This window comes from Electrophorus electricus, chromosome 3 (genome assembly GCF_041902795.1).
Source record: "Electrophorus electricus isolate QZ-2024a chromosome 3, ASM4190279v1, whole genome shotgun sequence".
Taxonomy (NCBI): domain Eukaryota; kingdom Metazoa; phylum Chordata; class Actinopteri; order Gymnotiformes; family Gymnotidae; genus Electrophorus; species Electrophorus electricus.
The window spans coordinates 39,171,390-39,183,715 of record NC_137499.1 but is presented as its reverse complement, the minus strand read 5'-3'; the positions used below and the strand labels follow the sequence as shown (position 1 = coordinate 39,183,715).

At 43.1% G+C, this 12,326-nt stretch overlaps 3 protein-coding genes across 5 annotated transcripts; all 3 read left to right on the top strand.

The window, feature by feature from the left end:
* Nucleotides 1-85: 85 nt before the first annotated feature.
* Nucleotides 86-3,520, top strand: mpv17l (MPV17 mitochondrial membrane protein like). Its single transcript, XM_027015702.3, has 4 exons — nucleotides 86-1,113; nucleotides 1,387-1,457; nucleotides 1,706-1,735; nucleotides 1,909-3,520. The coding sequence occupies exons 1-4, from the start codon at nucleotides 810-812 to the stop codon at nucleotides 2,104-2,106; spliced, it is 603 nt and encodes a 200-aa protein (XP_026871503.1). The 5' UTR covers nucleotides 86-809; the 3' UTR covers nucleotides 2,107-3,520.
* A 112-nt stretch (nucleotides 3,521-3,632) lies between these two features.
* On the top strand, nucleotides 3,633-5,708 carry si:dkeyp-72e1.6 (transmembrane protein 238). Of its 2 annotated transcripts, none has more exons than XM_027015728.3 (2): nucleotides 3,633-4,337; nucleotides 5,040-5,708. In XM_027015728.3, exon 1 carries the CDS (start codon nucleotides 3,824-3,826, stop codon nucleotides 4,325-4,327), a length of 504 nt encoding a protein of 167 aa, XP_026871529.2. In that variant the 5' UTR covers nucleotides 3,633-3,823; the 3' UTR covers nucleotides 4,328-4,337; nucleotides 5,040-5,708. The 2 variants fall into 2 exon arrangements, with proteins under 2 accessions (XP_026871529.2, XP_035387037.2); XM_035531144.2 differs by having other exon boundaries at nucleotides 5,631-5,686.
* Nucleotides 5,709-6,385: 677 nt separating this feature from the next.
* On the top strand, nucleotides 6,386-12,322 carry rrn3 (RRN3 homolog, RNA polymerase I transcription factor). Of its 2 annotated transcripts, none has more exons than XM_027015659.3 (18): nucleotides 6,386-6,526; nucleotides 6,889-7,035; nucleotides 7,157-7,213; nucleotides 7,303-7,392; nucleotides 7,476-7,605; nucleotides 7,702-7,764; nucleotides 8,029-8,092; nucleotides 8,178-8,247; nucleotides 8,375-8,473; nucleotides 8,611-8,703; nucleotides 8,968-9,103; nucleotides 9,187-9,317; nucleotides 9,412-9,542; nucleotides 9,887-10,071; nucleotides 10,803-10,911; nucleotides 11,007-11,159; nucleotides 11,275-11,362; nucleotides 11,556-12,322. In XM_027015659.3, the coding sequence occupies exons 2-18, from the start codon at nucleotides 6,943-6,945 to the stop codon at nucleotides 11,706-11,708; spliced, it is 1,845 nt and encodes a 614-aa protein (XP_026871460.2). In that variant the 5' UTR covers nucleotides 6,386-6,526; nucleotides 6,889-6,942; the 3' UTR covers nucleotides 11,709-12,322. The 2 variants fall into 2 exon arrangements, with proteins under 2 accessions (XP_026871460.2, XP_026871461.2); XM_027015660.3 differs by having other exon boundaries at nucleotides 6,402-6,506.
* The last annotated feature ends 4 nt before the right edge of the window (nucleotides 12,323-12,326 follow it).

Sequence of the window (12,326 nt, the reverse complement as noted above, 5' to 3'; positions counted from 1 at the left end):
AAGAAAAAACAACAACAACTGAAAATCATTTTACAAACATTTCCTGTGTTTGTCCAGCTAAAACACTGGTCATCACAATAGCCTTACGAAATTACAAATGACTGCACTAACCGGTGTAGTGCTATATTATATATGGATATATCGGTCTGTCTTAATGCTTAACGCAGTTATCATGTCCTGCTTGTTAAACCCGGACTGTGCGGCGGCTCTAGCCCACGCATAGCCCGGTCACTTTACCATGAGGTCCGCATGGACCGTGGCGCAGGCCCGGCGCGCACCTGGAGCACATATCTGCGACCACTGCCGTGCGCAAACGCGCAGATTAGCGGGGATCCGGCGAGCAACGGGCGAAGCAACAGGAAAATGCTTCTGTATGTCCGGACCCAAAAGCGTAACCTTTCGATCTAATTGCTAAATGGATCAATCGTCTGTTACAGTTTCATCTTGCAACGTCTTTTTAAAAAGTAATATGTTCGTATGAACTGTCCACTAAGCGTTAGTGTATAATCCAATTTAGCCATTAGCGGCTGTGCATTGGATATTTTATTCTCTAGTGCATTCTTCAAGTTTCGTGGTGTCATGCAGTTAATTAACCACACTAATCATAGCCACAGTCGGCTAAACCGGCAGAGTAGCAGGGAAGGAACATCGGCAGGACTCGTTCTAGTGTAACTTGTTTTTAAGCAGTGGTCAAAGACTGTAGACTGTCTTTAGGCTCTCTGTTTAAAGATAGGCTACCGGAGGCTACAAGTCTCCAACGAAAACATTAAAAACAAAATAAATTAAAAATTAGAAACTGCCTCATTAAAATGAGAAAATCACTTTTCAAAACAGCAAAAGTGTTTCCTTGGATAACCAACGTTACGTTGTACGGATGCTTGTTCGCTGGTGGAGATTTTGTTCATCAGTACATCGCGCACAGGGATGAGATTGACTGGAGACACACGAGAAATGTGGCGCTTGTGGCCAGTAGCTTCCAGGGGAACTTTAATTACTTCTGGTTGCGGGCTTTGGAACGACGATTCCCGGGAAGGTCGCTTGGTATGATCTCCCGCAAGTTGCTCTTGGACCAGAGTTTTGCATCACCACTAGCGACGAGTGTCTTCTACACAGGTAGGCTAACAAATTCAGTGTCCTACCATACTTCAATTTATATTTATATATATATATATATATATATATATATATATATATATATATATATATATATATATATATATATATATATATATATATATATATAAAGTAATTGTGATTCAGTCTTGGATGCAGGTGAATTTTCCTCTCCATTTTAATTAGACCACATCACCGTTAAAATAAGAAATGTATAAATTGGAGAGAAGTCGATTTAGGCTGCTTAACGTACGATGTCCGTTCTTTTTACAGGAGTAAGTTTTTTGGAGGGCAAAGAAGACGTATTTGAGGATTGGAGGGAAAAGTTTTTTAACACATACAAGGTAGGCTGTATGGATGAGTGGATTAAGGAAGAAGTCATACTTCAACAATTAGATTACACATTATCAGACCCCTGCGGCACAGGCTGCACCACCTCCACGTGGAACGCAAACAGTAACGGTTCAGACATAAACCGGTGTGTATTATATCACAAATATAGTTAAAGTCATATTTTAATTCATAATGAGCTCTTTAGAAATGGTGTGTTTATGAACTGTTGTTTGACTGGGAGTATATTTCTGTATTCCAGACTGGACTTATGTACTGGCCATTCATGCAGGTATGTGGAATATATTACTCACTCTGTAGATATATATACACGGGGTAAAACACCCTGCTCCTTTGTTTTGTAAACATGTTATCACACACCTGTCCTGTTCGTGTTTTCTTTTAAAACTAATCATGTATTGTTAGCACTGCGTTATTAAAACAGGCCCATTTCTGTTTTCTCAGTTTTGGAATTTCATGCTGATGCCGCCGTATTTGCGCGCGGTGTTCATGGGCTGCTCCGCGTTCATCTGGGCCACGTTTTTATGCCTCACGCAGCAGAGCGGCGACGGCACGGTAGCTGTCGCTCTGGAGAGGATAATGGCCCGCCCCCCAGATGAGGCTCTTGGCCAACGAGAAGTGAAAACGGGACAGTGCAAATGAACAACGTGCTGTTACAGGACGACATCTCTGTCCTTCAGTGGGCCTAGGGATTCACAGCTCTATTTTGTGCCTTGTGTATATCGTGTGTTTATTTAATGTGTTAATATTTCACAGAGGAAAAGCTGTTTCTTCACTTGAAATGTCTTTAATTACATTAGACAGCTACTGAACCTGGATACCATATTAAAATAACTTCCTTATTTAGACATTACTGCGTCAGACGTTTTATCCTCAATGTCTGTTTATATATATATATATATATATATATATATATATATATATATATATATATATATATATATATATATATATATATATATATATATATATATAAAACACAGACGGGCATTGAGAATAAACAATAGCTTATGGCAATTACTACCTTTTATAGCTTTATAGTGCATTTCACACCTTTCCTTATGTTAGAATGTTAGAAGTGTTTTTTTGTTTTTTTTATTTTAAAGAGTTCATTTTGGTTTTGGACTACTACTTTAATGTGGTTCGGGATGCACTCAGCTCTCTCCTAGTCCTGGATGCACTTGGCTCTGTGGGCAGTAGGGGCTCAGTGGTTATGGTGCTTGGCTTGTGGTTGGGAGGTTGCTGGTGGGAGCCCTGCTGCTGCTGAGTTGCTGCTGTTGGGCCCCTGAGCGAGGCCTCTTGTTTTGGCTGCCTGGGAATATCCTGGCCCACACCTGTTGCTGGTGTGGCAGTCAGCAGTGGTATTCTGTTCTGCTGTGTGTGTGGCTGCACCTGGCTTTATCCTAGTCCTGGACATAGCACAAGCCTACCCCTGCTTTGCAGATTGGAGTGTTTTCCCTGCTCCTAACTGAAGTTGACAGAAAACATTTTCAGTTTTTTATATAACATGTTTCACACTAGATACTGTAACAAAGCTTTAGGTCCAAGGTCTCGCATGAACACACCAAACACAACAGTGTAAATGAAACATTTCCTGCAATGTGATAAGGAAGAATCTCTTAAATGTATGCATGTTTTTTTTTAGCTCTCTGACACCCAGGACAATGATTTAAAAAGTAGACCTACATAATTTATCCTTCACCTCTTTATCCTACATGTAACTACTCATACTTTTGATTTTATTTGTATTTTCAAATTGAATAAATTACAGGTAAAATGCCTTCCCCTTAGCTTTCTTTTTGATATAATGTGTTTGTCGTGGTCAGTGAAACAAAATTAAACAGATATTGGGTTTGTAGATGTGTTCCTGCGATTGTTGCAGTGGTGGTGAAATACTGTGCGTCCTCATTTGTCTGTTTTGTTTTTGTTTTATATATATAAATTAAAATGTGGTGTATTTGATATGTAAAATGATACCTGGGATCTTTTTCAAACATGATTGCACGTTAGATCATAAAAAAATAATACTCCATACTAATAAATAATTAATAACGCACGATTTCCAAACAGTACTAGAGCTATTGATGCCATGGTCGGCGCGCTGTGAGAATACCCGAGTGTATTTAAGAGACAGCGCTGCTTCCTTCTCTTCCTGCTGGTTACGGGGCGCCCACGCCCTGCATCGCCACTCCCTCATACAGCCACAGGTAGAAGGCAGCGGCGTGTGCTTCACCTGGCCACCTTTACCTGGAAACGCGGATATTTCCAAACTTTAAAAAAATGCTCACTCCATCAAGACAATGACTGTTTGAGAAAACAAGCCAATAGTCAGGGAAAGGTTCCAAAACACGTAGTAGTTATGGAGGAAGTTTTCGGTAGCCTTGGGCGATGTTCTTGTGCATTTTGGCTGGCCGTGGCGTTTGACGTATTTGGCCTAATAATTCTATTAGTAGGTGTTTTTGCAGACCTTTTCTTCTATGACTTTCTTATATATGCAGGCGCCATAATCATTTTCTTGAGTCTTATATGGTGGGTTTTTTGGTACACCGGTAACATTTCGGTGCCCCCCGAAGACCTCGAGGACGACGTCGGTTTGTTGAAAAAGGACCGAGGTTTTGTTGGTGTTTTGCGGAGAATGTCCAGCCGCCTTTCCAACGGAATTAGGAATTCTATAAGGAGAAACGGGACCACAGGTGGTCAGGGAACGATGCCCGGGCACTTTGCTCATAGACGACATGGCGCTCGCCAGGTACCGGTGACTCTCCCAATGACTCCTCAAGAGGACGTGAAGACCGTGTCTGCCACAGTGGTAGGAGAAAGCCCAGTACCAGACAGCCGCGTCGCAGAGACCTCAGCCATATGACCACTTACAGGTTATTACCGCATCCACGTGTCCAAATATGCCTTAGCTGATCGCTGCTGTTTTTTGTCTTTAATACTACATCATAAACAGATTTGTTAAGGTTAATTATCTAATAGCTTCTATTCTTAGTGGCACCATGGAATTATTATGAATTGTAGAAATATATAAGTATAGTTTGGCTAAACTTGTAAAGGTTACCTAGTTTTTAATAGATTTACACTTTATTGTCTATCTTTTTTTCCATTTTATTTGGAAAGGTTAACAAAGAAATGAGAACAGGAATAGTCTACTTATCATTCTGTTAACCATTAACGCCATCACCAAAGTCTGGCATGTAAAATCACTTACCTGAAACGTCAGGTGCAGACTGCTGCACCTGAAGTGGAAGTGATGTTAACTTAACCCTCTACAGTTATTATATATATATATATATATAGTTTATATAGTTCTATATAGCATATGGTACACACAGCATTTTAATTACTATATTATGACATGCCAGTGATAAGTAAGACCTCAAAGGGTTAATCAAACACATAGGCATTCATTATTTGTTCTACCTGTACATGATACAAAATAACTATTCACCTAAACAGACTTAAAATAGGGAAACCTAAACTTGTTTTATAGTCAAGAAAACGTCCAAAAAGAATTTGACAGCTGTGTAGATTTTCACTAAAATCATTTCAGTTTTCTTTTTTCTATTTGACAGCACTCAACAGAAGAGGAAACGTTCAGGAGGAGTTAAATGTTAAAAGCCGGTTTAAAGCTGTGTGCTTTATGCTTTTTGTAGTTCATGTTATTAATTTGTTTACAATGTCATGTACATTTTCTCAAAATTGCCTGCTTTAATCTGATCTTTAATCTAATTTGATTCTTATTTTTGTTTTGTGCCTTGGAAGGTATTACAAACTACCAAAGAGCAGCTTTAAACTACAGTCATTACCATAATGGACTACACTAATGGACATGTCGATGTTTTGCATAAATTTCATTCAATTTAAATTTTAAATTATTTTTTAGTGAAAATGTAGGCTATAACTGTTTTTCAGGTGCTGCCTTTAGAGTTATAGATACACAGTCAGGTTGTAAGAGAGTTGAGGACAGTTTTCATCCTATGTCACATGCCTTATTTGTCTCATTGTTTACATGTGCCCAAAACATGATACTTAATTGCTATGTTTCTGTTTTTAAAATTCAAACAATTGCAGGTTTTTTTGTTTGATTGTTTCTTTTTTATGTAGCCTCATGTTTATAGACATAACCCAGCCTGCAAAATCCTACTACATGTGCTTATTTCCAGATGCTGCACAAAATTGTGAGAACTGCAATGAACACCTTGAAGCTTGGTAAAATCTACTGGTTAATAAAGAGAGCTGTATTTTCATAGACATACTGTGGGGATTTGTGGGGTTTCTCTTGCTGTTGAAACTGCTGCTTGTATGATTTTTTCTCTAAGATACGTGGCAGTCACATTTCACAACCTTTGAACAGTAGAGGGTATTTTAAAGCGTACTCGCTCTTATCTTTATTTGCTCATATAAATTTTGAACCTCAGAAGTCGTCCAGAATTGTAGGTAGTAGTCTAGTCGCATGCTTTTCAGATTTTCACCGAGGAAAAAAAACAAACTTTGGCCATTTCAACCACAGTTTAGATTACTTAGTAGGATGTAGATTATGCTATTGATTACAACCAAAAAACTAAATGGATAATTCAAGATGACAACCATGATTTAAAGAACTGCTATAAACCTATAGTGTGGTCTGCACACTTTAGCCTTGTGTTTTCACATAATAAACCACAGAGAATAGGTCAGAGAGAAGCATGGCGATGGCAGGTGTACCTCGAACATCACTTTTTCTGTCAACAATAGTAGTAAACAATACCTAAACAATAGTTAACAATGCCTTCCTCTGTGATTAAACACACAATACAGCCCACTGGAAAATGCACGCCTACATCTAGAGGCGAGTCAAATGACTGGATTCCCGTAATACTCGTCCATTCCAAGCAGGCTTTCCACTCCACGACGGTAGGTGGCGCTGTCTAAGACGAAGTCCAACGGCGTCGTTTCTCGACACGCAAACATATGTAGCCAGTGCTTCCTGTTGCGAAATGTTCGGCATGGGTCTCGCATGCACTTGTTTTCCACCTAAAGGATTAATTACAGCTTCAAATGTACGTTTTTGTAATCTCTGGTACGTAGCGATACCTTTCTGTTATAAGATTAAAACATGAAGACCGCAGCCTTTACACTTTTCAGTCGCTCGTAGTGAGGGGAACATGTCGAGACTTGTCCGAGACAATATTCTAACGTTATAACGTTACATTATCCAGCTAGATCCAACCAAACCGACAACGTTCCGTTATCAACGACATTTAAAATTCCTGCTACACACACACCTCCTGCTACCTTCATAACCTTTATAAAAATGTTCTTTTTGGTTCGATATGCTCAAAGCCATGTACATGGCGCACACGTCGAGGAATACTAGTGATACAATTCATCGGTGCTCGGTTGTTGCTATTCATTCTCCTGATTGCGGCATTTGTTTTACAGTTAACCGACAGGCTTAGCTAAGGTAGCTAGCTAGAAAGCTGTCAGAGATACGACATGGAAGTAGGAAGAGATTTCATCAATACTCCTCCTGTGAAAACGGTGCGTTTTGGTGACACCGTTGTCAACACATTGGCTAAGCTGAAACAGGTGAGAGAGGATGCCAAAGTCTAGAAAAAGCATCCCAGTAGTGGATTACTAACATGACTGTAACATCTGTAATGAGCTAATATGTCATTGAACTCGCCTACATGTCTGATTATTTCTCAAGGGAGACACGAGTGATTATGAAATGATAAAACATCAACTCTCAGATCCGGACATTAAGGTTAGTAGAGCAATATTGGACCAACGTGAAGTGCGTAACTAAATAATCAAGCTAATGACCCGATGTTTACCTCACCCTTCCCATTCTAGGATGCCCAGATTATTAACTGGTTGCAGGAATTCAGGACCTGCGTTACTCAACTTGGCAAAGATCACGAACAGTTAATCTATGTGGTTTTGGTAAGTACTACCACCGTTTATTTGTGCGGTTACTTCGGCCGCTGGAAATTATATCGACACGTTTGTGGTTCTCCTCTGAGCAGAGGCTACCATGGCTCGGTCGGACTCAGGCTGTGGTGGACGAGTACTTGGCTTTTCTCAGTAATCTTGTTTCTGCCCAGACTGTTCACCTTAGACCATGTCTCAAAATGGTTGTCTCCAATTTTACACCAAGTGAGTATCATCATACTAATTGCTTGCTACCATGTTATTGTTTTTGTAATATATATTGAATAGTAGAGTTTTTTTTTTTTTCATAATTTCTTTCAGAAAGAATAAAAATACAGGAAGGAGACGTGGATATTTCGGATTCGGACGATGATGATGATGAGAGTGCGTACAAGTTCTTTTGAATGTCTGCAGTGCGCTCGAGCGTGGCCTGCGTGCTGGGCCCGTTTGTGTCTCTGTAATGACCGTGTGCTCTGGTCGCAGTGTGTTCACATGTCCTGTTTGGAACTTGTAACATAATTCTGTTGCCTGCTGATCCATATGTCTGTATTATGTCGCATGTCTGTACGTTGGTTTTAACAAGGTTGTACCATAAGCTTGGATCTACTTCACAGTTTCCAACTGTTTGTCCCTTTCAAATGTATGTAGACCTGCCCAGGATATTTGAACACTGTCATCAGGCCCTGCAGATGATTGCAAGATATGTACCTTCGTAAGTTTGCACGGGAGCACACACCTTTTGTTCACTTTCTTTGCTCCATACTGAAAGCTGAACCTTTTTTCCCTCCTGTATGCAGTACCAGCCGTTTTCTTATGCCCATCCTCACCGAAAACTTTCCTTTTGTGCAGAAATCGCCCAGAACGCTGGTAAGCTCAGGGGTTTGTGAACCCCCCCCCCCCCCCCGCCTTTTCAACACTTCCCATTGCTCTTGTGCGGTGTTCATGGAGGCTGCTGTGTGTGTGTGTGTGTGTGTGTGTGTGTGTGTGTGTGCAGGAGTGCTACGTCCACAACCTGCTGAGAATCACGGTCTACGTGCCTGCCCTGAGGAAGGACGTGCTTGAGCTCATCGTCAGCAAGATGCTGGCTTTGGACGTACGACGCGCCGCTCGCGGCCATCGCCTCTGCTCCCACCACGCCCTTTCTTAATCGAGACTTTAGGCGGCTGTTATACATTTTTTAGGAAGGCTGGTTCAGCGGAAAGGTGTTATCCCACTGTCGTTGGCTTGCAGGTGAGCGCCCCCCGGAGTGAGATTGAGGAAGTGGAGAGTTCGGGAGAGCAGGACCAGGGCGGAAAGGCACACGATGACTTCCTGTTTGACATGGTGAGTTGTCGAGCCTTAGCAGTACGTAGGAAAGCACCTGAACCATCATGAATGAGCAGAATAAACACAGCTGTGCCTTTAGGAAAGTTTCTTTCCTCATAAACGCATCTTATACGTCTTTGACAGTGTTGTGTATCCGCTGGGCATTTCACCTCCTCTGTGCGTCTTGGCCTCACTTAGTTCTGTGTTTCCCACTTCTGCCATCTTTAGCAGCAATGTTCACCCTTTCTCTCCTTTCACTCCCTCCCTCCCTCTCTCCCCGAGGATGAGGATGAAGACTCCGCGGTGACCAGCCCAACAGGCCTGCACAGCTCAGCAATGCTGCACCCGGTGGCAGAACGGCTGGACACCCTGATGGGAGTGCTGCTGGCCTTCGTTAAAGACATGTGCCATGTTAACGGTGAGGGGCGGGTCACGTGCCGTGTTAAAAGTGAGAGGTCGTGCAAAGCGCTGGTAGCCAACTGGAGCTGCTGTCGCCGACAGGTTCGCTGGACACGGAGAAGGCCAAGGCTCTGTACAGGGACCTGGTGGGCGTGTTTGACCGGCTGGTGTTGCCGACCCATGCCTCCTGCCACGTGCAGTACTACATGTTCTACCTGTGCAGCTTCCGTCTGGTGAGTCCCACGCACGCGCATCCTAAAACGTCGCGCTAGGCCGTGCTTGGTACCTGCTCGCCGGAAGTGTCACCATGTGTCTCCCGTGTTCCAGGGTTTGGCCGAGGCCTTCTTGGACCACCTGTGGAAGCTTCTGCAGAACCCCTCTCAGCCGCCCATCACCAGACAGGCCTCCGCCAGCTACATGGGCAGCTTCCTGGCCAGAGCCAAGTTCCTCCCCGTAGCGTACGCCCGCATCGCTCACAAACCGCATCCACCACAATCCGTAAAACGCAATCCGTAAACATTTCTAGTGCATAATTGGCTTTTACGAGTCATTTCCTCAGCCTGTGCCACAAGCCATCGCTGGATATGTTGTGCACATAACACGTTCACAGTGTCGCACGTTTCACAAATGACATCATTGATTGTACTTCATATGCTTTGACCTAAGAATGCAGAGTTCAATGTTTTGTGTCAGACGCTGCCTTTTTAAAGCTGATACAAGTGATTTATTTCAAAATCGCATCAACTAAAGTGCATTACATCTTCAATTTTCTCTGTCATTCTCTTTTTTCACGTGTGTGTAGCACGGTGAAGGCCTGCCTGGATCTGCTAGTGTCTTGGCTCCACCTCTACATAGACAGCCAGGACTCGGGCCTCAAAGCCTTCTGTGACGTCTCCCTGCATGGGCCGTTCTACGCTGCCTGTCAGGCTGTGTTCTACACCCTCATCTTCAGACACAAGGCCATCCTGGAGGGCAGCATGAAAGCAGGTCTGTCTCCAGGGCCCTTGTTTATCTACACTGCATAGAAAAGGTTCCACATCTTTGCAGACAAGTGACCAGTTTACAGTTTTCAGACACACAAGATAATCAGGATTTAAATTAAGCCTGTGTGCACGAATTGTATGCTTGCCTGGGATGAGATACTTGAGATACTGTTCATAACGTTCATCTGCATGTTCGTTTGCAGTTATTTGCATATCAAGCTACACTCATTTGCATGCACAAGAGCGCTCAACTACCCATGTTAAAAGAGCAAGTGCAAATGGTTTTTAGTTTTTATTTTAGTTATTCAATCATTTTAAATGAATATAACTATGGGTGAACTTTACTTTTCCTTAAAAGACTAAACTGATTTTGTTTTTATGATGTAATGGGATAAAACTAATGTTCACAAAGTTGGTTTAGAGTTGTATTAAACTGTACATCAGGAAACTAAATGCATTAGACAAAAATAAATCATGGTAGTCTGAGAATCACTGACAGACTAGCAATCACTTCCAGAGAATGCTACTAACCAAAGTAACAGAAATAACCATCTACTGTTGCGTTTATTTCTCTCACGCACGAGTTTTGTTGGCCAGAGTGGAATTTGTGCTTGCACGAAAATAATTTTCCACGAGTAATTTTCCTCGTGCGTGCAAGTATTTATGGGCAAGCATATTTTCTGCCACTGGAATGGCTCCGTAGCCGTGGTCCCAGGACATTGTGCTGTGTGTCAGGTTTGGACTACCTGCAGAGGCTGAACCTAGAGCGGATAGTAATGTGTCGGCTGAACCCGCTGAAGGTGTGTCTGCCCGCCGTCACCAATATGTTCGCCGCCATCACCAGGTAAACCCGACCACTCGGTCTCTCAGCGAACACCGTAAATGCGCTTGCGGGCCTGGCGGAAGCCTAAACGGGTCTTGTGCCGCCCTTCTCGCTAGGAAGTACCAGCTGGTGTTCTGCTACACCATCATGGAGCGCAACAACCGCTGCGTTTTACCTGTGGTGAGGAGCTCCGTGGGGGGAGACTCCTTATCCACCAACACCAACCCTCTGGACACTTTCTTCCCCTTTGACCCCTACCTGCTTAAGAGGTAAGGCCCAGCCCTTGTGTCTACGCCCTGCTCCTGATGAGACAGTGGCAGAATCAGCTTCATTGTTTTCTATTATGTCAAGTTTTTACAAACTATTTTATTCATTTCCACTCAGGTCTAGAAAGCTTTTTGAATCCATTTATCAAGTGTGGGAAGAGCCATCCGACTGTGCGTTGGACGTACGGAGCAAAGACGTCAGAAAGGTAAACATCTTAGCATCTTCTGTACCTGAAGTGTGTGGTGGTGCGTGTGGGGTGTGGGACACGGGGCGAGAGCCTCAGCACAGAACAGCTCAGTTGTCTGCTGCTCCAGCGAGACCAGGGCGCCTTCCAGCCTGGTCCGCCGAGCCGCGCTGGAGGAATCCCAGCCCACTGACGCATTCTGCTCCTGTCCCAGGCTCCTGCAGAGGACGAGGACGATTTCCTGCACGGCCAAACCCCTCAGGGGGACATGGTGATGGGCGGGACACCTGGTTCCTACGAGGCACACCTGGCAAGCCCCAGCAGCATGGGGTCTCCACCCATCGCCTTCCTCCAGCGGCGTTTCTGATACCCCAACACACACACACACAATCCACCAGACCAACAAACTGTATCTCAGCACCACCAGTGGGCGCTCACAGGCTGAGCAGATTTGCTTTCCTTGGGTTTCCACAGAGGCAGTCCTGTGTCCTCAAAGACACCAGGCAATGTAGTGCTTTCCCACTTTACACACAAGCCACAGTAATGTCAGGTGAAGTGACAGATTTGAGACAGACTTTGGGAGGCTCGGTTTTGTGCATTTTAACAAGTTCACAAAGGTAGGAGAAGCTCGGCCATGTGCAAGGGACATTTTTTCAGAGGCCCCGAACTTTCCCTAAAAAGGCAAACAAATGGACAGAGTTGTGTTTAATGTAGCATTCTACTCAGAGCCGAGTAGAGTTGCTAATCTTTGTATTATATTTTCTATTTATTATGGTTGGAGATATGTGATTGCCCGAGAGAGTTCCCGGGTTAGTCCTCAGCTTCTAATAGTGTTACTCAGTTTAAAGGCTGTTGGAATAAATTCTCTTCCTTTTAGATTTTATTCCCCCTTATATATATATATTTTTTTTCTTTTCCTTGTCAAATTCCAAGAAGCAGACTCCATATTAAAATAATTTGAAAATAAAAGATGAACTGTGACTTA

Excerpts from the sequence above, each read along its gene's own strand:
- si:dkeyp-72e1.6 (XM_027015728.3), top strand. The coding sequence starts at position 3,824 with ATGGAGGAAGTTTTCGGTAGCCTTGGGCGATGTTCTTGTGCATTTTGG.
- rrn3 (XM_027015659.3), top strand. The coding sequence starts at position 6,943 with ATGGAAGTAGGAAGAGATTTCATCAATACTCCTCCTGTGAAAACGGTG. Across the intron at positions 7,393-7,475 it reads AGTTAATCTATGTGGTTTTG|AGGCTACCATGGCTCGGTCG; the intron begins GTAAGTACTACC and ends TCCTCTGAGCAG. Across the intron at positions 7,765-8,028 it reads GGACGATGATGATGATGAGA|ACCTGCCCAGGATATTTGAA; the intron begins GTGCGTACAAGT and ends AAATGTATGTAG.
- mpv17l (XM_027015702.3), top strand. The coding sequence starts at position 810 with ATGAGAAAATCACTTTTCAAAACAGCAAAAGTGTTTCCTTGGATAACC. Across the intron at positions 1,458-1,705 it reads AGTTTTTTAACACATACAAG|ACTGGACTTATGTACTGGCC; the intron begins GTAGGCTGTATG and ends TCTGTATTCCAG. Across the intron at positions 1,736-1,908 it reads TGTACTGGCCATTCATGCAG|TTTTGGAATTTCATGCTGAT; the intron begins GTATGTGGAATA and ends CTGTTTTCTCAG.